General features: G+C 37.3%; 1 protein-coding gene across 1 annotated transcript; it reads right to left on the bottom strand.

Moving 5' to 3' along the window:
- On the bottom strand, nucleotides 1-27,917 carry LOC149817425 (putative apyrase 1). The gene is made up of 9 exons (XM_089985902.1): nucleotides 27,131-27,917; nucleotides 26,066-26,194; nucleotides 25,837-25,893; nucleotides 25,650-25,742; nucleotides 4,877-5,082; nucleotides 4,510-4,601; nucleotides 854-1,071; nucleotides 564-753; nucleotides 1-475 (listed from the first exon to the last, which is right to left on the bottom strand). Exons 1-9 carry the CDS (start codon nucleotides 27,644-27,646, stop codon nucleotides 363-365), a joined length of 1,614 nt encoding a protein of 537 aa, XP_089842028.1. The 5' UTR covers nucleotides 27,647-27,917; the 3' UTR covers nucleotides 1-362.

The raw sequence follows: 27,917 nt of genomic DNA, 5'->3' as shown, positions 1-27,917 counted from the left end.
TGAAACAAAACAAAATTGCCTTCTTTGTAAAGTACTTTAAAATTCGATCCACAGACAAAATTACAAACGGCAATAAGCAATCAATTTGTATTCCCGTCTTCCCCAGGAGGTAGGAGTGTGGTCAGTCTGTGATTTCATTGGCAATTAAAGCATAAAAAAGCAGGTGACTCAAGAAAAGACGCTTGAATTCGACTTCCTCCATGCGCCAGCTTGTAGGTCAATGCAGGTGAAAGAATGCGGACACGAAGGCCTTGCCCAATTCGAGTAAATATGCCTATGCACAGCCTCGTAAAACATGAGGAAATAATATGCCAAGTGTTCACAGCAAAAAATGTTTCCACAGAAAATATGAATGATGTAATTCAAGATGCTGATGCGACCTCTATGGCACTACCTAATGGCCATGCAGCTTCAACCAGTGAATCCTGGTACCTCAATTGCTTTACCAATGTAATCTTTTTCAACGGATCCAAATCTGTAAAATAAAGCAAGAAAATAAACATAGTGTGAGGTTTCTGGGCAGATCATATTTTCTGGCGTCCTGAAGGGGTGAAGGAAATTACCAAACCCATCAAAAAGCAGCGTGTACTGGTACACAAGGTCCATGCAGAGATAAGGCAAGTTGCTCTCGTCAACATTCTGATAAACAACCTTAGCATCTACAAGAGTGGTTTCACACGCACGTTTGGCTGCATTCTCAAAATCTACGGGCGCAACCCTTGCAATTGGATTCTTGGAATTTACAAAACCTGCCTGTATGGAGAATGCAGAGTCAGATTTTGACAAACACAAGAAGATACAGTATACTTCAAAAGATGCCCGTTGCATGAGATAAAAGTCTGCAGGATACCACCTCCACAGCCCTATCAAAGAAAAATGAGGCAACAAAGAGATTCTTCTGACCATCTCCGCCACCACCATTCCATATGCCACCAAATGTACACTTGAGATGAGTACAAGTGGACTCATTGACTCTAAGAGCTGCTATGGCAGCTGCCCTGCAGTCCTCATAGCTGGACCCAGATGGCAAAGCCACAGACTTCATTCTAGATTCACCGTACTTGTAGAATCCTGCACAAGAAATCACAACTTTCCGTAAACATGTGTTCTTGAACGATTTGTCTAACAAACTTACGTGGAATAATGCATGATTATTATGGCATACAGATCAATAAGCAGAATTTTTCAGAAAAACAAATGATTAATATAGCAGACTCCACCACCCTTAATTAGTAATATGGTAGCAAATGTTATCCTTATATAAAGGCAGCTACCACCTACTCAATAGGAAAAGTGGTAGGCAGCTACCACTTTTCATATATATAGCATTTGCTAACCCCTAGTTGGATCTCATAGGAGGTCGTTTCGACCAAAGTTGACCTCATGGATGTGTTTAGCATGGTCAAAATAGTAAGAATCGACCCTTGGGACATAGTTTTTGACATAAAAATACATTTTTCTGAGGTTTGAAAATCCGGTACATTGTAGGCCATTGATTTTTTAACCCTTAAAATCTGACATACACATCAGAAAAATATGATCCAAAGGTCGGTTTCTACTAAACTTAATAATTAATATGTAGATCACAACTGAAGGTCAGATATGCAAAAAAAAAACATTACATTTCTTCACTAGGGGTTCCTTACCCACGAGGGTAGCAAACATTACCCGATAATATATATATATATATAAAGGAATATCTTACCTATGTATATTTTTATGTCTTTATATTTTATACTCATATATATATATATATATATATATATATATATATATATATATATATATATATATATATATATATATATATTCTATACTCATATATATATATATATATGTATATTTATATATTTTTACATTAATATTAATATTTATATTTATAAAATTCTATTTAAATGTATATACATTTACATGTCTATAATTTTATTTTATATATAACTTATATATCACATGTATATTTTATATTTTTATATATTTATATTGGCATATATTTGGATTTCAGTGAATATCTAGATATTTCTATTTTTATATAGAAATGTATATATTACATTTGTATACATATGCATATATATTTAAATTTTATATAACTAAATAAAAAATAAAAATATATATGTGAATATTTATATAATTTAATAGATGTATAATTTCAATATTCAATATATTAATATATTCATATTTATGCATTTATAAATTTAAAATTTTATAGCAACAAATAAATGCCTAATTAAATATAGTATGTATATTAACAAATATAAATATAAATATAAATAAGATATATATAAATATTCAACATATATATATAGTCTCGATGTTTTGGAGAGAATCAAAATTTTAAATGACCAAAGCCTCTCTTCCCAACCTATAAAAACTTTACATATAGCACTTTACTCTTCCCCATGCACTACTCTACTCTCCCTCATTTACTTATCTCACACATGCATTGCCCTGCGCCCACCTCTTTTCTTTTCTCTCTTATATTAATGAGTCTTCTCTTTCTTTATGCACAAGTAACATTTCCTCTCTTCCCAATGTTCTCTCTCATTTACTCACACAACACACTTCCCGTTTTTTTGCTCTCTCTCTCTCTCTCTCTCTCTCTCTCTCTCTCTCTCTCTCTCTCTCTCTCTCTCTCTCTCTCTCTCTCTCTCTAACTTTACGCAGGCCACAAGTTTCTCACTTATTTATTCAACAGTTTTACATGCAATAAAAAAGTACACCATCTTTTTTTTATCATATATTACATTTAATACCCATCTATACTTATTTCTCCCTCCAATGCACCTTTTCCCCTCCCTTATCTAGAGCCCCACCACCTAAAATTGGAAGAAAAAGGATAAAACGGGTAGGACTAGGCCTAGGTTTTACCTGATTTATATTTACCTATCTATTTTTTGTTCAGATCCATAGAGACCCAACCATGTTTATTGTGGTCAAACCATTATTCAAATGTGTACCACCTAGATCCAACCATCTGGATTGGATCCATTTTAAACCCAACCTAAAACTTTGTCCCCACTAAGGCCCTAACCAAAAGACAGTCTAATCTTATCTTTAATAGGCTAGGTTCAGATTATTTCACTTGTGCTTTGGGGGTACCAAATGATTTATAAGTGGTGGTATATGGCTTAGTTTCTTTAGTATAAATAACAATAATATCTTCCAATGCACCATGATACAATTTCCTTTCATTCTTTTGTGCTTGTGCATTGCACGAGTTTTATACTAGTATATATATATATATATATATATATATATATATATATATATATATATATATATATATATACCCAGCCAAGGGTTAAATTGTGGCTGAATATCATATTTGTATATTTTGAAAGATATGATATATAGCCACAGTTCTTTTTTGCTGTGGTTGAATATTGTAAACAACCATGGCCCAAACTGTGGCCGATTTTTGGCGACAAGGCCTTCAATCACGTGCATATCCGTAGCTAATAATCTTCACCCATGGTACTAGCTGGTCTTTACCCACGGTCCTTGCGTGGCTAAAGACCATCTTTGTTGTTATGAAGTCGTCCAAGCAACAGAAGCATTATGTGTGGAAGAAGTTGTACATCAAGAAGGGAATACGGATATCTAGAATAACTTCAAAACTCAAAGTTTACTTTGGCCAATGATGAAGAGCAGCCAAAGAATCATGTTCATTTCTAATCCTTCCGTCAATGCAGCAAAATTTATCAAATATCCCTAGCTAATTTCCAGCACTATCGCCAATATCGCTGAAGTTTTGAAAATATCTTGATAATATAGGCCATATCAGGTCAGACGATATCATTGGCACTATATCGCGATATTTTCAAAATATCACCAATACTCAAAATATCACGATATTATCTCCATAATATCACAATAGTTTTTGGAAAAACTCATTTTTTATATTTTAAGCATACATTTTCATTTTTTTTGTTTTTTCATATTTTAATAGCTTTTAAAATTTGTTTCTTTATATTTTTGTAAGAAAAAACATGCAAGACTACTATTTTTTATGTTTTTTTCAATATTTTTAAACTCCCAAGGTTTTCCCGAGCAAAACCAACTTTTGAAAACAATGTAGGTGACTGATTTGCAAAAACCTGCAAATCAATGGTGTTGACTTTCTTCCAAAAACATTCAAACATCTTGAACACCTGTCTGTCTTAACTATTTTTCAACACATTAGTTTTCTGTATTTTCTGTTTATCATAAACAAATTTCCTGTTTTATTTAGTTTGTTTTCATTTCCACACAAGGTAGCTAGAATTCTGACAACCCTAGGCAATCCATCTGATTCAATGCAACTTCACTCACTATGATTTAATTAGATGAAGCAGCCCATGAAATTCTCTAATCAAGTTAGATCATTCAATGCTTCATTTAAAAAAATCCTATGAGCAGATTCATCTTAACTCATGATGCCTCATGTTCACCAGATTTTCAAACAAAAAGTCCAATGGATATTTGTGCCAACAAGGAAGAAATTTCAATAGATGTTATGCTACTATGACATACCATCAAAGCCCTTCAAAATACATGGATGGCCAGTGCTTTTCACAGATCTCAGAATCTCTGCTCGAGCAGCCAACAGGCCATAATGCAAGTAGCTGCAAAACCATGAACACACAAAGCATGTTAATGTGACAAAACTTCCGCTTGTGAAATAACTAGGATTTCGTGAATCTCGCACTAATGCTTTTTTCATTTAATTTGTGAATCAGATACAGTAATAAATTTTCACCATGGTTCTTGATAATGCAACATAAGCAGTTGGCATGCCAATACCGTGTTCATATCTATTCAGATTCAGGAAGGCATGGAATTTCACACAATGAAAGAAAATATGCGCAGTAGGATTCAGCAGAAGAAAGTGAAAGAAAACCTGTGAACATAAAGAAAATACTGGGTTCCCTTAAGAAAAAGTTCCTTAACATATGAATGCTGCCCATCTGAAAGTCTTGGAGAATTAACAGCTTCCTTTTCTGAGATAGCATATGCCATTTGGACAGATCCACCTCCAAGATCAACTATTCCAACTGTATCTGAATATTTTTTTCCCAAATTCCCCAACAAATAGTTTATGGTAACCTGCCCAAACATGTCAATTACAGTTAGAACCTGAATATTTCTTCAAGCAGAAGCTGTAATCTAGCCAATATGACAACTAAAGGACAAGTACATCCTAACCAAAATTTCAAGTGAAAAAAATATGCATTTCATTCCATTGAAAGGAGAGAACAAGAAAACAAAGGAATGCTGTAGGTAGCAAAGGCATGTTAATCCATTAGTTACACTGATATATCCTTTTACGGGAATAGCATATATCTAGAAAGAACATAACACAAAGATACATATACCTTCTATAAACCAAGTACATGATGGTGACTTTTAAAAGCTGCCCAAATAGATGGAATTCGGGTAAAAGGTCAGGGACTTGACTTTATACAAGTAACTAGATACACTAAAAGAAATATTCACAACACATAAGCCTTATAAGCCCGGTGAATAGCCATAACTGGTCAGCATATGAGAGGTATAGTGTGGGAGAGCATGAAACAACCTCCATTCGGCCCATAACAATGTCAACATGGAAACTGCATCCAACCATATTTTTTTCCAGTTAGAAGCTTCACTAAGTCCTAGGCTTGCATCTTCTGCAATATATTTAATTCCTCATACATTGTCTGTTGCCACCCTTCTTTAGAAGCTTTCTTTAGAAGTTGCTTCTGCATAAGAGTTAGGCTGAACATAAGAAACACATGATGCTTTGGAGAAATTGATTTAGTACAAAAAACAAGTAGGGGAACACAAATTTGAGAAGTATAATGTACATGAGGAGGAGAGGGAGGTGTAAGATCTTGAACTGCTTGCTCAGAATCAACTAGAAGGGAATCAAAACTGGCATTTGAAATCTGTCTTTTCCTGCTCAATCTAATCTATGAAAGGTATATCAATGACAATCCCTTGTTCCTTAGCATATGTTTGACCAAAGAGGGTCCAATTAAGAGATACAACGGTAGACTGGTGACAAAAGGATATAGTCCGCAGTTTGGGATTGATTATGCTAAGATCTTTGCACATATGGCGACCATAAGGACTCTTCTCTGTAGCTGGCTAGCTGTTGTAGGGCATTGGAACTTGTGGTAGCTAGATGTAAAGAACACCATCCTAAATGGGGACTTGAATGAAGAGGTGCACATAGAGCTTTCACAAGCTATTCTAATTTCGAGGGAAGAGTATGTAGACTGAAGAGGGCATTGTATGGACCAATGTTGTAAGTATTGTACCGTAGTGTACGATACTTAACGTTACTATAGGGTTTTACGATACGATACACCCTGTATCTTATGATACGCTCCTATATCTTACGATACACTACGATATGTGGTGTATCTTAAGATACACTATAAATGCAGTTTAAATGCACTTATTTCAATTTTTTTAAAACATATAAGGCCTCCTGAGGCTAGTTCATATTCATCCCTAAAGAGTTTAAAAGTGATTTAGAGAGATTTTTTTCAAAAAAAAAAGATGATATTGATGATACTCAATGATTAACATTATCTAATTCATTTTTGTTTGAAATTTTAAAAAATAGTTATGTAAAATTTTTAAGCATTAAAAAAACACTGTTTTTTTTGGTTTCTGTAAACACACATTTTTATGAATCTTGTGACTTATTAGCTTAGATTCATTATTTAATATGCATATTATTTCATAGTTTGCATTTTTCTTGTGAGATTGCCATTTATAGCATAATATCTTGATTATTTAGTATTTGATGTCTTATGCATGTCACTCATAGCATATAAATGTTTTGATATGTAATATTATAGTTTTATCTTATGCAATTCATCATTGTTTGATGTTGTCTTATGCAGCTCATAGAGACATAAATAATTCATATGTGATTTTATGGTTGTATTTTGTGAAATTCATCATTGTTTCATGTGTTATGATTTTTTTAGAATTTTTCAAGTTTTTTCTGATTTTCTTGATTTTTTTTATTTTGGAAAATAATTTATTAAAACTTTACAATTTTTTATGATAGGATACATATCTAACTTTGGGGCCGACTGATATGGGTTACTATACGATACTTACAACCTTGGTATGGAGTCAAGCAAGTTCCATGAGCTTGGTTTTAAAAGTTTGATTCAGTTAAGTCTGAGGGCTTTGAGCAGAGATACCATGATCTAGCTTTATTTGTCTTCATCTGATCAAGGCAAGTACATACTTCTCTTATATATAGATGATATGATTATCATAGGTGATGATGTGCAAAAAAATGAAGACACTAAGAAGAAATTGGAAAGTGTTTGAGATAAAGGACTTGGGGAACTTGAAGTACTTCCTTGGTCTCAATGTCGCATATTTGAAATGAGAAATGCATTTGCCTCGGCATAAATATGCAATTCAACCTGTGGCAAAGACTATATTGTCAAATGATACTAAGAGAGTATACCCTTCTATGGAACCAAATATGAAGAAGATCTTCAAATGGTGAGAAATTGGATGACCTAATTTTGTACAAGCAACTGTGGAAATTTGATATATTTGACTATAACTAGGCCAGTTATCTCTTATGCAGTTCTTGCAGTAAGTTTATGAGATCACCTAGAATAACTCACCTTCTGCAGTGAGGTATCATGCACTTTGGTATATTCTTTCTATCATCAACCTCTACCGAGCTTAAATCATATTGTATTGCAGATTTTCGAGGATCTACTAGAGATAGGCTTTCTACCACAGAGTTCTATGTGCTTTTAAGAAGCTGCCGGATCTCAAGGAAGAGTAAGAAAAAGCAGAGAGTGGCTCTATCTACAACTGAGTCTAAGTATATAGCTTTGAGACTCAGTATATAGCTATGACCCAACTTATAACTGAGATCATATGGATTAGATGGTTATGTGCATGGGAGACCCTCCTTGTATTATGACAACATGAGTGTCATTCATATCACCAAAAATCTAGAATTTCATGACAAAGTATATTGAGATAGATTGTCACTTTACACGACTTATGACAGTCACTCGTCATCCCATCCCATTCCAGACATTGGAGAAGTTCTCATTCCTATGTCTAATTTCAATCTTCATTTGTTAAATGTGTTTCTGGTTCTTAATATAAAAAAGAATCTTGTGTTTGTCTCTAAACTGGTTGATGATACCAACTCTTGCATCGTTTTTACTCCTATTTATGTGAAGGATCTTCACATGAAGAGGACGTTCGTTGAAGAAGAAAGACGAGGAAATATGTATCTCTTGAAGGAGAATCCACTGCTTCGAGTTCCAAACAAGCCTGCAGAAAAATTCAAAAGTTTTTTTTCTTCTTGTTTTGTCAATAAGTCAGAGTCAAATCAACCAAAAGTCTGGCACAGTCCCCACATATTGTAATAAGGCTTTTATTAAGAAACTTGTTTCTGATGGTTTAATTTCTTTGTCCAGTATCAATCATGAGTCAAATAAGATATGTCCTAGTTGTCAAGTCTCAAAGAGTCGTGTACTTTTATTTCTTCTAATAAAAAAGATTCTAAATTATTTGAAATCGTTCATTCTAATGTATGGGGGTCAGCTCCTAATATTTCTTCTGGGAGTCATTATTATGTTATCTTCATTATCAACTACTCTCGATATACCTAGATATACTTTATGAAACACAAGCATGAAGTTTTTAAAATCTTTAAGAACTTTTATGATTTGTTTCGTAATCAGTTTTCATTACCTATCCTCAATTTTCAGTGTGATGGTGGAGGCGAGTACTCTTCAAATGACTTTATTGAATACCTTAAGGAAAACGAAATTAATCGAAGAGTATCTTGTCCCCAGACACCTCAGCAAAATAGTCTTTGCTGAGAAAGCACAAACATATAGTAGAGAGTGCTCTTGCTATAATGCATGAAGGATGTGTTCCTTTATATCTTTGGACAGAAGCCTTCCATAAAGCAGTCCGTATAATTAAGATGCTGCCAATGAAAGTACTTCATCATAAATCACCACATTATGAGTTTTTTAGACAGCACCCTAATTAGAATTTTTTGAAGGCATATAGTTGTACTTGTTATGTTCATATTGATGCATCCTTGAGAACTAAATCTGATAGGAAAGCATATATTTGTAAGTTTGTCGGATATGCTAATGATTACAAAGGATACAGATGTTATGGTATGGAAAATAGATGCATTTGTATTTCAAGAAATGTCACTTTTGATGAGCGGAAATTTGATTCAAAAGGGAGTAGTATTCAAGGCACCAGTAAGTCACAACCAAACCAATTATGTCAGCCCTGGTTAGATGACAATTTATTCCCCATGGAGATGACTACAGAAAACAATGAAGATGATGGTAAAATTGATGATTCAGAAAGTAAAACAAAGAATCAGAATATTGCAGATCAGCCAGCAAGTAGTTCCGATTTGATAGACAGGAGATTTAAAGGTATTACATATGGTCGCAGGAATCAAACTACAGCAGAAAATGTTCTGGAACATAAAACCACTGCATTATGAAGCGATCAAGGTGTCCAAACTGTCAAAAGATCCAAAAGACTGCGGCATCCCATTGACCATCGAGTAAGTTAAGAAAATTTCAGTATTAAACATCAAGCTTTCATAATTGCTGTCATGAAGCATGAAGAACCCAAATCATACATTCAAGTTGCCAAATCTAACAAGTGGATTAAAGAAATGAATGAGGAAATGCAAGCGCTATATGAATGTAAAACATGGAATATTGTAAGAAGGCCTGCAAGAAAGAATGTAGTTGGATCTAATTGGTTTTTAAGATAAAATATAAATCAGATGGCAGCATTAAAAGGTACAAAGCAAGGTTGGGTGCAAAAGGGTTCACTCAAGAACATGGGTTGGACTATGAAAAAACATTCAGTCTAGTCATGAAATAGTTACTATCAAAGTTGTTCTTTCATTGGTAGTGGATCACAGCTGGTTTTTAAGTCGGCTAGACTTTAAAAATGTCTTTTTACATGGAGATCTCAAGGAAGAAGTGTACATAGAACAGCCCCAAGGGTATAGTGAAAAGGATCCAATTAATTATGATGTAAGCTCATCAGGGTCATATATGGGTTAAAACAAGCATCTAGATCATGGTTTGAAAGCTTCTTCCTAGAGATTCAAAAACATGGCTTTCAAAGATCTCGTCTAGATCACTCCCTTTTTATTTATAAAGGCCAAAATTGGATAATTGTCTTATTTATGTTGATGACATCATAGTTGCAAGAGATTCTGAGGAACATATTCATGAGATAAAGAAAGTGTTGAGACAGAAATTTAAGATGAAAGACCTAGGAGATCTTAAGTATTTCTTGGGCATTGAAGTAGATAGAAGAAAAGATTGCTTGATGTTGACTCAACACAAATATACTCTTGATTTGCTTACCAAGCCTGGAATGAAAGATTGCAAGTCATCATTGACTCCAAGTGTGTTACAACAAAAACTTGGACAAGATGGAGAAATTTTTTATAATCCCACGAGATACAGAAGCATTGTAGGTATGCTTTAATATCTTACCTTTACTCGACCAGATATTGTTTATGCAGTAAATCAGGTTTCACAATTCATGCATTGCCCACGATTAAAGAATTCTTCGGTATTTAGAGGGCATAAATGGAGATAGGCTTTGTTATCGTAAGAATGACAACAATGAGAACATGTTGACAATGATGGCCTTTTCAAACTGGGAGAGAAGATCAGTTTCAGGATACAATGTTTTTAAAGGGTAGAATTTGGTTTCATGGAGCAATAAAAGGCAGAAAGTGGTAGCTCATTTCAATACTGAGGCCGAATATCGGTCAATGGCAGCAGCTTCATCTAAAGTCACATGGATTAGGTATCTACTATGTCACACGGACTCGGCTAGGGAGGTGCCGCACCCGAGTCGACACGCCCCGACACGGGTGCGGACACGGGTGCGGCTTCGGACTCGGCCCGGACTCGGTCAACGCCGAGTCGGACTCGGTCAACGAGTCAAGGCCGAGTCCGTCCACATTTTGGACTCAGTCAACTTTGACAGAGTCCAAAAATGTCCATTTTTAAGACAAAAAAAAACATTTTTATATATCTTTTTTTTAATATATAACCAGACTGTGCAATGCAGTTGCACAGTCACAGACTGTGCAACTGCAACTGCACAGTCACTGCACACAGTCTGTGACTGTGCACAGTCTGTGTGACTGTGCACAGTCTGCACAGTCACAGACTGCATTGCACAGACTGTGTGCACAGTCTGTGTGACTGTTTCACAACTTATATAAAAATATGTATAAAACACGATAAAAGGTAACCCAACCATTTGAGGTAGCTAAATAAATGCTTTTCCAGTTTAAAAAAATACTAGTTTCACAAGTATTAGAAAAGCTAGCTTAAGAACTACCATAAAGAAATGGGAGTGCCAAATTGAAACTTTCGAAAAAATTAAGGTCATAGTTTTGGCTACTTAATTTACTGCAGACTTGAAGTTTACTATTACAAGTCAATTTAAATTATATTTGTACAATGATAATATCCTTTTATCTTATATAGTTTTGGCTACTTAATTTTAATTGTTTACTAGAATTATTGTTATATATATATATATAGCCGAGTCCCCGTGTCCAAAAATTTTGAAATTACGCCGCACTCGCACCCGCACCCATGTGACATAGGGTATCTATTATCTGATTTTAATCAATAGATGCTACGCTCAAATGTTGTTTTGTGGCAATCAAAGTGCAATTAAGATCTCACCCAATCCCATTCAACACAAGAGAACAAAACACATTGAGATAGATCATCATTTCATCAGAAGCAACCTTGAAAGTGGAGAAATCACAACTCAATTTGTTGAGACTCATGATCAAATTGTTGATTTGTTTACCAAAGGGCTAAGCAGACAGAGATTTTGGTATCTGAAGAGCAAGTTGCCAATGCTTCTTACCCTGCACAACTTGAGGGAGGCTATTGGAATGTGAGGTTTCGAATCTAGATCCAAATCTGAATCCATACCCAAGTTGATGTCTTTAGATCTTTGGGTTTTATTTGTAAGAGTCATGTGTTATAACTCTTTCCATTATTACCCTTTTTCATGTATGTTATTATGTATATTAAATAGGGGTATTATTGTAATATCTCATAATTAATGATATAAAGAGACCCACGACCTACCAAGTAAAGGTATAGAAAATCAATTTGTTGCAACTCCTATTCTCCTCTTTCTCATCTTCCTTCTTGCTCTCGATGACTCGTTCTAATTTTACAATTTCCTCTATAAAATTATCACCAGAATTATGGCTAATAGAATGTGATGTATTTTGCAAAGAATTCTCTCAAAATCAAAGAACCTTCTTAAAAGGTAGAAACATTCAAGAAAATATCCCTATAGCACATGAAATGGTACATCTTCTTTCTTCAAGCAGGAAACAATGTGTTCTATTCAAAAGAAAACTTTCTAAAGCATATTATAGGATGGATTGGAACTTTTCACAAAGTTCCATGCACTTCTTTCGTCTTAATGAGGCTTGGATTCAATTAATTATGTTATGTGTTACTGCCCCTGTTAGATTTTCACTTGTACCTGTATTAAGAAAGAGAAAAGAGAGAGAGAGAGAGAGATGGAGAAAAGAACCCAAAGAGGTGACTACGGCTGTCACGATTTCTAATTAGAAATCGTGACCTAAAACAATGCATTTATAATTTTACATTACAGAAGTATGGATCCGAGTCTGGTGTATCAAGACCCGATCCCAAGGAAAAGTTACATGGCTCGGGTCTTACATGGCTAGGGTCCTAACGTATACTGAACACAATCTTTACATGGATTAAATGGATCGGGTCGTATCCTTTTGCACCTTTTTCACCCCCACCCCTCAAGTTGATCATGGTTTTGGACCATGAACAACTTGCTTTTAAGCATCAAAAAACAATCATTTGTTAACCCTTTGGTAAATATGTCTGCAACTTGTCTTTCAGTACTGACGAATTCAGGCTCAATCTCTTTTTCTTCAACCTTTTGTCTCACAAAATGTTGGTCGATCTCAATGTGCTTAGCACGACTATGATGTATTGGATTGAATGACATGTTGTAGCACTTTGGTTGTCACATAGTAAGGTAGTGTGGAAGATCTTTTCTCCTACTTGAGTTAGTAGATGCCTGATCCATGTGGCTTCGGCAGTAGCAGCAGCCATGGATCTATACTCAGCCTCAGTGCTTGATCTAGCAACAGCCTTTTGTTTTCTACTGCTCCAAGAGACTAAATTTCTTTCAATGAAGACATAATATCCTGATGTAGATTTTCGTTCGTCAGGATCTCCTGCCCAGTCTGCATCACAATATACAGTGAGTTTGTGCTCATCTTTGCAATATGACTGTGGTGAATATATCAATCCATCCCCAATAGTCTCTTTCAGATATCTAAGGATCCTCTTGACCGCTTCCATATGTCCAGTACGTGGCGCATGCATGAATTTAGACACTTGATTGACTGAATAAACACTATCAGGTACTGTAACATTCCTATTATGCTTCGATACCTGGTGGGGTCATCACACATATCTTCATCATCAGCGCTAAGTTTTTTATGAAGCACACTCGGAGTTCCTAGAGGTTTGCAGTCTTTCATGCCTGCCTTGCTGAGAACCTAAGCCACATGGGTGCGGGTGCGGGTGCGGGTGTGGTGATTTGGCACTTCCAAAAAACCCAGGTGCGGGGGTGCGGCAAAAAAAAAAAAAAAAATATATATATATATATATATATATATATATATATAAGGGGTTCGGGTTCCCCCAAAGCGGGTCCTGGACCAGGCCGTTCTGTTTCAGGCAAGGCCTAATCAATACCACCTACGCTCACGTCACTTTCTAGCAAAATAATTAACTGGCCGGGAAAGGCCTTGCCCTTAGTTGCCTGCCCTTTCCCCTCTAACCCACAAACTTCATTTCACCGCACCATCAATGGTCAAGTGCTCACATCATTTTTTTTATTGTAATGATTATAAAGAAGATCAAACCAAGACCCATTAGTTTAATTTAAGTAGAATATCATTGTATCTCCATGATCAGGATGTAATTACTCGAGCTTTAAAATCACCAGTCAATATCTTATTAGTTTTGACCTTTGTTTCTGTGATCATACCTCCTCCAGCCATCTTTTCTTCCTTTACATTTTTAGATTTTTTTAAAACATATAATAAGATATTGGGAGATTTTGTGTTTTGCGCTTTTTCCTTCTGGAAGTGGAGGGGAGACTAGTTGGGGGCAATTAGTTAGTGCATCACGTGAAGAAACTTTGGTTAGAGTCCCCAAACCTGGTTGGGTGCAACACTCGAGACACGTAAAGGGTTAGGGATAACGACGGTGGAGGGAAAGCAACTGCCACGGATGGATGTAGAGAGGTCAAGACTCAAACCATACAGAGAGAGAGTGAAATATGTACTGGTGTTTAGGGTTAGAGAGAGAGAGGTTTTTGTTTTGAATTTTTTATTATTGCAATAGAAATTTAACGTGTAGGGTGTGATGTGATTTGAAGTAATAAGGGGCAGCAGCTTTAGCTTTACTAATTTGTCCCAAAGGCCGAATGTTGGAAGCATGGGAAGCAACCAAGGATGAAAGGGGGAGATTGGTTGCGCATCAGAGACCAGGGCAGTAGTAGTGCAGGCACAGCAGGGAGCTTTGCAGGCGCAGCAGCAGCAACAGCCATGGCCGTGAATGATTCCCTTTAGGTTGGTGGCTTCAGAGGGGAGTTGTTTTCCGTTTGTGGTCTGGTTTGCTGACTTTTGATAAAAAGAAAAAGCAAGGTTTTTTTGTGTATTTTCCTTAAGAAAAAAGTAGTATTTTTCTTCTTTTTTTGGTGGTTTTAATGGAGGTGGGTGGTGGTGTTCTTGAGATGGTAGACAAGAGAAATGTTCGTGTTGGTGTTGATGGTGGTGGTTTTGAGGACGGGGAGAGAGGAGTTGGTGGTGAAGAGAGGGAAGGTATTAGTCCGGCGCCTCAAAAGTTGTCTCGCACTGACGCGTTCCCCTTTAGGATGCCTCCCTTCTCCCGTTGTGACAACAACCCCACCTTTTATAACAGTGAGGGCAGGTCGAGCGATTTATACGATGTCCCCGGTGGTGCAGTTGCAGCAGGAGCTACTGCAACAAGAAATCTGCAACCTTTTCCTATTGCCTTCAAATCCCAAGGTATCAACTCTAAAACAACACCCCTTCCAAAACACACTTTGCACTTTTCCGGCACCTCTGATTTGTCCAAAGAATCACCCTTATACCATTTCATAGGGCAAAAAAAAAATGGATCAAAATGACCCTGGGTGCGTTGACCGCACTCAGGGTCGGGTTGACCGCACCGGGTGCCGCACCCACATCGCATCGACGCGGGTGCGGTACCTGTCTGGCTGAATCCCTGTGATATAGCTGAGAACGTCTACGGCGTAATTATGCTGAGTGAGTGTCAAACCATGAGCCTGGTTATCAACTTCTACACCAAGAAAATAACGTAGAATTCCAAGATCTTTCATTATCTTTTACTTCTTGGATGTGGGTTACAGAGTTTCCTCTGATGATAATATCATCGACATAAATTAATAATAGAGTGATCACAGTCTGGCTTCTAAAAATAAATAATGAGTGGTCCAGCATGGAACGTGAAAATCCATGTTTCTGAATCTCTAGCGAGAAGCTATCAAACCAAGAGCGAGATGCTTGCTTCAGACCATAGATGGCTCTTTTTAACCTGCACACATGTGTTCTTCAATTTTGTTCTTGATATCCATGGGGTTGCTCCATGTATACTTCCTCCTTTAAATCTCCATGCAAGAATGCATTTTTCACATCAAGCTGACTCAACTTCCATCCATGTTCAACAGCCAGAGAAATAATAATTCAAATTGTTCTCATTTTTACAACCGCACTAAAAGTCTCATCATAGTCTTGCCCTGCTTCTTGAGTGAATCCTTTTGCTATAAGCCTTGCCTTATATCGTTCAATAATTCCATATGGCTTGTACTTTATTTTGTAGACTCATTTACATCTGACAACATTTTTGTCAGGTGGTCTGGGAACAACTTCTCAGGTTCCACAATCATGCAAGGCTTGCATTTCATCATTCATGGCTTCTACCCACTTGGTAGAAGTGGCTGCCTGGTAGTACATAATGGGCTCATCTTCCTTATTGAGGGCAGTTAAAAAGAGTTGAAGATCCAAGGAGAAGTTGTTATAGCTAACCCACCTATCAATGGGATGTCGTATGCAGTTTGATTTTCTGACCTCAAGAGTATGGGAAGGAGTCGAATTGTCGACTGAGACATGATCTGAACGGCTTGATGTTGTTGGTCTCTGTCTAGAATAGACAATGCCTTTGTATCTGTCTGGTACTTCCTCTGCATTCTGTGGTCCCGACGTCCCAGTGTTCTCAAACATCTCTTCTTTTTGTTGCACACAATCTGAGGAACATGCTTCATTGGAGCTAGCAAAAAGTTCTGAACTCAACCAAGGATAGTAAACTTCAGTTGGCATATTCGTTGCATCAGCTCCGTCATCAAAATTTTGTTCATCAAAGACAATATTTCTTGAGATTCTGATACGTTTGTTGGTGGGATCATAACACCTATATCATTTGTAGTCATTTGCATATCCCACAAACCTACACTTCTCGGCCTTGTCCTGAATCTTGTTTCTCAAGGACTGATCAATATGCACATAGCAAACACATCCAAAAACAGGAAGATCATGATAACTAGGATGAGCTCCAAAAAGACAGTGATAAGGAGTCTTATTTTTCAGAACAACCATGAGCAGTCTATTTATCACATGCACGGCAGAATGAAAGGCTTTTGTCCATAGGTTGATGGGAATATTACTGTCATGAAGCATACTCATAGCGCAGCGGAAGCGTGATGGGCCCATAACCCACAGGTCCCAAGATCGAAACCTAGCTCTGATACCATGTTAGATTTTCACCTGTACCTGTATTGAGAAAGAGAAGAGAAAGAGAGAGAGACGGAGAGGAGAGGAGAACCCAAAGAGGTGACTGCGGCTGTCACGATTTCTAATTAGAAATCGTGACCTAAAACAATGCATTTATAATTTTACACTTCAAAAGTATGGATCTGGGTCTGGTGTATCCAGACCCGATCCCAAGGAAAAGTTACATGGCTCGGGTCTTACATGGTTGGGGTCCTAACGTATACTGAACACAATCTTTACATGGATTACATGGATCGGGTCGGATCCTTTTGCACCTTTTTCAGCCCCCTCCTTCGTTGTTGTTATTAATGGTGAAACAGGGCCAAAGTTTCATAGCAATCATAGGCTTAGACAGGGGGGTCCAATTTCTCCTTATCTTTTTCTACTTGTCATGGAGTGTCGCAGTGGTAGACCGTACTTGCAAGAAAGATTCAAGCTTGCAAAATTAATAATTTCTCATGGAATCACTCATATTTAACAGACATCTTCTATACATAGGACTACCATACCCAAACCCTTCAAGATTAATGCACTCTTTTTTCCCTCAAGATTAAAAAAAAGTCAATAATCAATTTTCTTACTATCTTGCATGATTTTCAGAGCAAGTCGGGTCTCTTGATAATGTCCAAAAGCCTTTATTTATTTATTTCAACCTTCCTCTATATAAAATGCAGTCACTTCAGCAAATTTGAGGGTTGGCCAAGTTATTTGCTCCCCATTCAATATTTTGGATTACCCTTGTTTAAAGGGTCCTTGCAACCTTGCCATTGTCAACCCCTATTGGATAGTTTTAGAAGTTGGCTTCAGATTTAGAGTACTCAAAAACTTTCCATAGCAGGAAGACTGGTATTAATCAAATTAGTTCTGGCTTCTATTCCTCTTTATTGGATGTCATCTTTCTATATCCAACAGACCACTATTCAGAAAATGGAAGCCCTTATGAGGAGTTTTCTTTGGTATGATTCTAACTTTCATCACCACATACATCCTCTCAATTGGGAAATGGTGTGCAAACCACGCAGCGAAAGTGGGTTGGGTCTTAAAAGCCTTAGACATATTAATTGGCCCTTCTAGCAAAGTTGAGATGGATTGTGGCATCCGGAGCTGATAACGCCTGGGTTTGATTCATTCAAGCAAGGTATTTACAAAGACAACCTTTGTGGATTACTATTAACCCTTATGATCATGGGGTTGTGTTAAAATGTAATGTAATACAGTTAGTTATATTCTAGTTAGATTGTAATTAGGTTAGGTCAGGTTTTATTTCTGTTTTTTAGACTTTTTTAGACCTCTTTAGTAACATGTGCTATTTGACCAAAGTCAAAAAGCACCTCTACTTGAGAGTCATTGACTCCATCTTGTGAGCATTATATATATGAGGTAAAAACCCCTTCTAAAACTACTTTTTTGTGTGGGTTTCATCCCACTTTTTGCCTCTTTTTGTGTGCACTCCTTTGAGCATTTTGGTTGTGCGTTTTGTTCATTGAGAAAGATCCTTTGTGATATTTATCCTTTGTGATAAAGTTCCGGTTGTTGACTTCATCTTCTTTCATGGTATCAGAGCAAAGGTTGCGTTCAAGCTTTTTGTCTTGTTGCTTTGGAAAGTGTGTCACTCAAGCTTTAGAGAAGAAGAAACGTTCTTCTTCAAGTATATATAAAGGTGTGCTCGTATCTATCATTTGTGGTAGAGTATATCCCGTTTCTCTACTCTTATTGTTCTTTTCCTTTTTTCTCTCCCTATTAAGCCTTGTAAAATGAATGACAATGTTAACGTCACCATTAAACCCATCAAGCTCAATGATTCTCACTACGTCACATGGGCTTCGATTATGAAACACATTATATTAGGAAAGGGGTTGTGGGGATTAGTGGATGGAACCGACTTGGAACCTAAACTAATCCTCACAAAGATTGAAGGAGAAAAAGAAATACCTCTTACGGAGGTAGAAAAAAGTAAAGTCATTACCGCTTATGAGAAAAAGTGGAAATAATGGAGGATGGGTCACGCCAAGATTATGTTTTGGCTTATAAGTAGCGTGGATATAAAAAAATGTTCAAGTCTTGCAAAGTTTGAATATGCAAATGACGCTTGGCACTATCTTAAGAGAATTTATTCTCTTAAAGACATTGCACATGTGTACAATCTACAACATCAAGTTCGAAATATGGTTCAAGGGGACAAAAACATTAGAGAATACTACAATAGCTTGTCTGAATTATGGGAAGAGTTGGCTCTTCTCGAACCAAAGTGGCATTGACCACAAGACATCGAACTCCGCCAAAATGAAATGAATGTGGAGTACTTTTTCAATTTGTCAATGGACTAAGATCGGATTTTGAAGCTACCAAGTCCATTCTTCTTCATCGGGGAAAGGTTCCCTCAATTGAAGATACTATAGAAGAATTGAGCATGGAGGAAAATAAGCTCAAAAGTAGAATTGCCAAAAATGATGATGACTCGGTTCTAGCCGTATCTAGACCAAGGAATCATGTTCGCACTTACAAACCTCCAAATTATAGAAGAACGAATGACGAAAATGATTTTAAGAAGAAAAAAGTAATTTGTTACTACTGTCGTGAGCCAGGACATGTAAAAACTTATTGTCCAAAGGTAAAGAAACTATATGAAAAGAAGGTTGCCTCTTTCGGACCTCCGCAAGAATCCAATGAATCTTTCATTGGAAGCATGTCTCTAGCACAACTGGTCGAGGCACTTCAACCACTGCTCAAGGGGGCGTATTCCTCTACTGGATTCGCAGTATCTTCCATTAGCACCTCAGATCCAGGTAAATCTCTTTGGCTTCTTGACTCAAGTGTTTCTTTTCATATGACCCCAAATATTAATGTCTTATCTAAATGTCATAACTCAAATGGGTCAGATGTGTTTATTGCTGATGTAAAGAAGTAGGAAATTTTGAAAACTCAAAAAGGTTTTGCATTCCACAAGTTAGATATATTCCAAAACTCAATTTTAATCTTCTATTTGTTTAACAATTAACTGACCATGGATATAATGTTTTCTTCTCTTCTCGTAAATGTTAAGTGCAGGATCACCAGTTAAGGAAGCTGATTGGGGAAGGCCATAGAGGAGGCTTGTACTACATGGATTTTTTGGACATACCTAAGAATACATTGTGTTGTAATGTTCAAAAGGTTGACTTGGACTTATGACACAAGAGACTTGGACATCCTAGTGTATCCAGGCTCCAGTTATTTTAAAAGATGAAAAAATTTTGTAATTTTGAGAATTTTAAATATGAAAAATGTATTCTGGAAAAAATGAAAAGACTATCGTTTCAATCAAGAACTTGTCTCTTCTCGACCACTAGAGTTAATACATTCAGATGAATGGGGCCCCGCACCTATTAGCTCAGAAGGTGGTTTTATTTATTATGTAATTTTTTTAGATGATTTCACAAGACACACTTGGATTTATTTTCTTAAACACAAATCTGAAGTCTTTTCACACTTTCAAATATTTCATAAGTTTGTTAAAAAACAATTTCAAGAAGATATTTAAATTTTTCGCACTTATTCAGGGAGAGAATTTTTGTCTAAATAATTTAAGGATTAGTTAAACTTGCATGGCATTATACATCAAAAATCATGCCCTTATAACCCTCAACAAAACGGGTTAGCAGAAAGAAAGCATACGCACATCATAAAAACAACAAGAACCTTATTACACATCAAGTACCAAAGGTTTTTTGGGCCGAAGCCACGTTAACCGCAGTTTACCTTATCAACAGGATGCCATCATCTTCCTTAAACCATATATCTCCTGTTGAAAAACTTTTTAAACAAATCCCAGATTACTCCAGGTTAAGAGTTTTTGGGTGCAAATGCTTTATTTTTTCAAACAAAAATGATAAATTCTCTCATCGCGCTATTTCATGTGCTTTTTTAGGGTATGCAAGTCATCAAAAAGGCTATAGATGCTTTGATCTCAAAACAAGAAAATTATATATTTCAAGGAATGTATCCTTCCTGAAAAAATGAAAGTTTTTTTAAAAAATGAATTCTAAATAAATAGATGAATATTCTTTTCTATTGGATCTAGTTCCAAAAATTGTTGAAGATGATCTAGCAAAAAGTCCAGAAGAACAACTTGATATAACAAATTCAGAAGCTTTTAGTGACCCTTCTGATTTCATTCAGTACTCTAGGCGAGGTAATTTAGACAAACCCTGTGCTCTCGAAAAATACATTAAAGAACAGGAACAAGTATCCACTAGGAAGTCATCAAAAGTCTAAAGTTCTCAAAAAATTTGTGTCATACGAGTTTTTTTCACCAAAGTATCAAGCCTATATTGCTTTAATACACTCCTATGTAGAACCTTCTACCTATGATACAACAAAAGAACAATCTGAATGGGTTGAAGCAATGTTAGTAGAGTTAAGAGCCTTAGAAAAAGCAAATACTTGGACTATCCAAGATCTTCCATCAGAAAAAAAGCATATCGAATGTAGGTGGGTGTACAAAGTGAAAACCAAGAGTGATGGTACTCTTGAAAGGTTTAAGGCTCGTTTAGTTGCCAAAGGATATTCACAAGAATACGAAATAGACTATGAAGAAACATTTGCTCTGATTGCAAAAATGACCACAATTAGGATCTTGATAGCTCTAGCATCTTCAAAAAAATGGCATATATACCAAATGGATGTTAAAAATACATTCCTTAATGAAAACCTAGTTGAAGAAATATATATGGAACCACCACCTGGTATTAATATTCCCAAAGGAAAGGCTCTTCGATTAAACAAAGCTTTATATGGACTTAAGCAAGCCTCAAAGGCTTGGTATGATAAATTTAGCCAAGTTATGATTGATTTTGGTTTTTAATTGTCTTACTAACACAGCATTGTTTGTTAAGAAATCTAATATAAGTATCATCATTTTTCTTCTCTATGTAGACGACATGATCATCACTGGAAGTGACAAACAGGGAGTTGATAACATTAAAAAATTTCTCAAAACACATTTCGAAATGAGTGATTTGGGTTTGTTAAAAAATTTCCTTGATATAGAAGTTGTTTATTCTTCCAGAGGCTATTTACTAACTCAGTCTAAATTTTCCTTGGATATTGTTGACATGTTTGGAATCACGGACGAAAAGCAAACTGACACTCCTGGAGTTGTCAACATCAAGATGAAGATTAATAATAGAGAATTACTGGAAAATCCAACTCCTTACAGAAAACTTGTTGGAGCACTATTTTACCTCTCTATTACCAGACCTGATATTACACATGTCGTTCATACAGCGAGTCAATTTCAGCATCTCCCACTATTGTTCATATGGGAGTTATTTTATGCATTATTCGATATATCAAAACTTCAATTTTTTGAAGACTTTTTTTGTCTGATTCTTTTTCCTGTAATTTAACTGCTTATGCTGATGCAGATTGGGGAGGTGATCCCAATGATTGACACTCAACTACTGGTTTCTGTTTGTTTTTAGGTGAATCATTGATTTCGTGGAGGTGTAAGAAGCAACAAGAACTTTCTCTCTCGCCAACTGAAGCTAAATACAGAGCGATGGCTACAACCACTATGAAAGTAGTCTGGCTAAGGCATTTGCCTCGTGACAGGGGTGTTGAAAGTATAAGAGCATCAAGACTATATTGCGACAACAAAAGTTTTATTTATATTGTCAGCAACCGGACATTTCATGAACGCACCAAGCATATTGAAATGGATTGTCACTATGTACGAGAGAAGTTCCTACATGGCACCATTGATCTACCATATGTTTCCTCATAATATCAACTGGCAGATTTCTTTAGCAACCTCTCGCTGGTCCTCGATTTCAATTTCTCTTGGATAAACTTTCGGTTATTCAACCGTAAGTTTGAGGGAAAGTGTTAAAATGTAATATAATACAGTTAGTTATATTCTAGTTAGATAGTTAGATTGTAATTAGGTTAGGTTAGGTTTTATTTCTGTTTTTTAGACTTTTTTAGAGCTCTTTAGTAACATGTGCTTTTTGACCAAAGTCAAAAAGCACCTGTACTTGAGTCGTTGGGAGTCCAACGACTCCTTCTTGGCTCCATCTTGTGAGCATTATATATATGGGGTAAAACCCCCTTGTAAAACTACTTTTTTGTGTGGGTTTCATCCCACTTGAATAAAATATTATTTTTGCCTCTTTTTGTGTGCACTCCTTTGAGCATTTTGGTTGTTGTGTGTTTTGTTCATTGAGAAAAATCCTTTGTGATATTCATTTGAAGTTTCGGTTGTGGACTTCTTCTTTCGGGTTGGAGGAATCTCAAACAAGGCATGCAAGTTGTTATGAAGGGAGCTAAATGGCAGCATTGCAATGGTAAGTCGATCACCTTCCAGTTTGATCCTCGGGCACTTCATCAACCTTTGTGTTTGCATTTGAACCTACACGTTGACAGCACAATTTATAGAAATCTAAACGATACTTTTGTTGCTGATATGTTGGAACCCTATATCAGGCCTAATTGTGTCTTTCTCATTTCTTTAATCCATGTGCCTTTTTTCAGTTTTTCACATTTTGCAGCAAACTACTTGGGATCAACATAAACCTGATCTTGTCCTATGGACATTTTCCAACTCCTTCTCCACTAAGCAAGCATGTAACATGCTTAGAGGTCAAGGTGACAAACTCTCAAGGGCTAAGTTTATATGGTGCAAAAAATTCTTGCCCTGTGCTGCCATAGTTATTTTGATGTATGTTTTGCCTTCAAGCTGAAGAGATTGTTGGGTAGTTGTTTTTTCTTTGCAAAAAAAAATTGGCAACAAGTGGTTTCATTTTTTGCTAGATGAAGAGTTCCTTATCTTGAGATGTCAACTAAAGTCCTCATTTGGGGAAGTAATGGTTTTTAAGACAAAAGTGTCAACAATGGGTGAATTTTGGTATTTCAAGTGGTAGTTTGGTAAATTTGGACCCTAAGGAATGAATAAATCTTTGAAACACCTAAAAAATCCAGTGCAGATTGAGCAAGTCCTTCGACTCATGTATAACGGTCATCACCCAATTGCCATTAGATGGCAGACTAGAGGACACTAGCTTACTCCCACGGAAGGATGATTGAAAAATAATTTTTTTAGTCTATTTACCCATTGTTGATGTGTGGGCCAGTGTTGTGAGAGGCGTACGCCTCAGTACTTGAAGCGTACGCCTCACAGGCGAGGCACACGCTCAAGGTACTGAGGCGCACACTCAGTACCTGAAGCATCGGTGCCTCCTCCGATCTGTGGCTAAAACCGAAAACAATTACACAATGAGCAGAGGAGGATATTCCGGCGAGATTTACGGTGGAATTTCTTCTCTTTGTGGCCTGAAATTGGATTTACTCGCCGGAAAAAAAGCAAAAGCTTCCAGCGAGTTTAACGGACTGAGTTCTTCCGACCATTGCTGTAACCTGCACGGAGTCACAGACCCGTCGGGAAGCAAAGCTGATACCCTCTGACGAGGTTTCCGGAGAGGAGCGGGGGGACTTCTTCTCTCCCCGACCGGAATTGAGACCTACTCTCTTGATCATGAAGCTTACGCTTCAACACCTCGAGGCTTACGCCTCGCTTCATAACATGTTCAACGCCTCGCTTCGCCTCATCGCATTTAACAACCTTGGTGTGGGCTACATACATAGTCAGATATCATCTAAGGAAACTCCTCAAGGCGGGATGGATGCAAGGCTGCTCCACCTTGGACAACAAAGAATGGAACCTCTAGCCAATCATTTTGAATCAGCTAAATGATCATGATCAAATCATAATTTAAAGCTCTAGAAAATACTTGGTTTGCCTCCTTTTCATGTTGAAGGCCGGTGACATCCAGGTACGATTATAGAAACAGTTCTTGAGTCCTTGTATCAGTTAAAAAACTTCAAAATATCTTGTGCTCTTAAAACATGTAATCACATTCCAAGACACCTATCTCGGATGGTTGTTCTTAGTAATGATCATTGTTGCTCTTGAGGTTTTGTAATCGTCTTATGTTTTATTAATCAATAGGTAGGGGTCTGCCTAACCTAGCATTTCCAAATATTAAGAGAGAGAAACAGGCTTATAAATTCAAACCACCAAGTTACAAATATTTTCAAAAAAGGCCTTTCAATGGACTGGTTTAATTATTTGAAAAAGTAAATTGTACATGGTTGCACCGAATGTACAACTTGAGGGAGAGTGATAAACTAAGATTAACATCAGGCAAGTAGTCTTTTCTTTATCTCCAGCTGGTGCCACAACTGAACGGCAGTGTTGTATATTGTGTTATAAATGTAGAGCAAATGCTCATTTGAAAGTTGTTGAATATCTGTCACATTTGGGACAGATATTAGTTGTTTTATTGACCCCAGCTAGCATAGCAAGCTGAAAATTATGTTCATTATTTGCCTGTTTTTTACAACTCTGTTTAGGGTTTTGACTGAAAATAATAACTAATTGTAGATGCTCCACACAATGAGAAAACAGTCGGGGCTAAGGTCTGATCACACGTCTCCTCTTCCTCTTCTTCTTCTTCTTCTTCTTCTTCTTCTTCTTCTTCTTCTTCTTCTTCTTCTTCTTCTTCTTCTTCTTCTTCTTCTTCTGGTTAATACCACAAAATAATAGAAAAGGGCAAAGCACAACCATAATACAACACTGAACTCAAATTGCAATCCAATAACAGGACAAAAATTTTAGTAGAAGAGATCCACCAAAAATTTAATAAAAGAGAAAGTTCTCAACATATACCCACTGAAATGAGCCTTCGTCAGTTCCATCTAAAACAGTGACCCAATCTGGTTTAAATTTCAATGAGCTCTGGCCTAATAGAAAATCACGGACCTGACAAGCAAAATACAGATCCCTTCAACTAATGTTTCCAGTCAATTTATAACATGCAGGGAAGGGATGACAAAAAAAAAACACGTATACTCACAGCTTGTAAAATCTTGTCAGCTGAATCACCTGGCAATGCTCTCAACCCAGCAGTAGCCTGGCCACAAAGAAGGTATCAGAGAAAAGACAGAAATAAAAAACTTCTAAGCTTCATCAGTAATAGAAGTACTCCAAGCAGCTCCATCACTATCAGGGAATCTGACAATAAATATTAATATTAATATTAGTATTAGTAGCACAAGACAGACCCCAACAAAATTGAAACTCACCCCAACTCTAACTGGAGTTCTCTTAAGCAGTGATTTAGGAATCACGCTTTCAGCTTGCTCCAGGAGCGACTTGAGAGAATTTGCTGCTTCTTTTGGATTATTTGCATACGAGCTTAAGCCTGGATTTTTCTGCACATGGCAAAGCAATATGAACAAGAAAAATCCAAATATTCCCAAGTTAAGTAATTCAGGTCCTGCATTTCCATCAATTCTACAATTTCTTGGCATTAGAGACAAAGCATGACCAGATGTGCTAGAAAAACGGGCATGTTTGTATGTTAGAAAATGTGCTAGACATTTCGCATCTGGCAGGAAAAGAGAATTCTCCTGCACCATTTTTATTTGTCTATATAAATTGTTCCCATATTTAGCAAACTTTCCCTCTTTATGTTTGAGAATGAGCACCACCTTCCCTGCGCCCTGCATCTAATTTCCATATACTATGATCGTTTATCTACATCCTTCAAAGGCATTGTCATCTAACCGCGTTTTTTCGTGCAAGAGAAACACATCCAAACGATTTTTCATTTGTCTCCCAATCTCTCGAGCATCCGTCTTCACATTCCATGGAAAGTGTAAAACCTTATCGGGAAGTATATAAGAAACTTCGTTTGGAAGAGACAAGGCGAACCATAGCAGGGCATACATTGTGACTCAGGTCGGTGGGATTCCAATATGGCCTTGCTTGGTTTCCACGTACATGTGTGGAAAAAGAGTGGCTAGCTTGTGGGAAGGGCTAGGACTTTGGAAGAATTGGAGGGAAACTCATTTTCAACAATAACATTAACAAGGCGATTGGCCCCTCTCGTAGACGCATGGTTGGTCGGCCAACCTCCAGCACCCGATATTCCCATGATGTTTCCAGGTGCCTATGACAATTTTACGTGAACATGGACGGGAGCTGTTGTACCTCCAAAGAGGTTGTGATTGCCGACGCCCCTATTCACGACCATTTTCAATCCAATAGAGAGATAGAAAATAGGTAACAAAATCAGCAGTTTCGGAGACGAAGCAGGGATTGAACGAGGAGGAAAAGGTGGGGCTGAGAAGAAGGAGGCCGCATACCTGAACAAAGAGTTCGAGATCTTTGCCAATGGGGATGAGTTGTAGGCTTTCGTCGAAGCAATAGACATGCACCCTGCTGCCAGAACTTCCGGCATCGAAGATGACAGCGTAGCTCTTAGATCCTCCTCTCTCTCCCCTCCTTGGCGATGGTTGCACTTTTCTGGTGCCCGTGATCCTTGAAGGGATATCAGCTTCAACGTCAACCAAATCTATCGCATTGGGGGCGCGAGGCATGAAGAGAAGCACGAAGGAGATGAGGAGGAGCGGAACAGAGACGATAATAATAACGCCTCTGAATCTGTACATCTTCTCCGTCAGAGACTCCTGCTTCATCCTCTTCATCTTCTCCTCCTCGCCGTTGTTATTGTTGCTGCAGCTGAAGATCGCCTGAGTCTGGCCTTCGAGTTCCACAGAGGAAGGGGATCGGTACCGGATCCGTCCGTTGCCGGGCGCCTTGAGTAACTCGCAATCTTGGAGAGGCTCCAGCTTCGACAGATCCGCAACTCTTTTGCTCATGCAAAAGGGGAGGAGATGGATCCCATTAATCAATTGATTGCTTGATTATAGGCAGCTCACCACGCGATCGATCCATCGATGGCGAGGCACGGAATCAAGGGCAAGGGCAGAATCGATGCATAAAAAGTAGAGCGGGGGTGTGAGTGCTTGCGCTCCCGCACCCCCAATTCCATGCGGCACGGGCACCACCAACGATCGCCGGCAAAGCCGTGTGGACGCGGGAGAAAGGAGATCTCGATTGGTCCTATCGGAAAATAAAGCCTTCACCGCA

The sequence above is a fragment of the Nuphar pumila genome, chromosome 13 (genome assembly GCF_984573655.1).
Source record: "Nuphar pumila chromosome 13, dmNupPumi1.hap1.1, whole genome shotgun sequence".
NCBI classification, from domain to species: Eukaryota; Viridiplantae; Streptophyta; class Magnoliopsida; order Nymphaeales; family Nymphaeaceae; genus Nuphar; species Nuphar pumila.
This window is presented reverse-complemented; position numbering and strand designations above follow the sequence as displayed.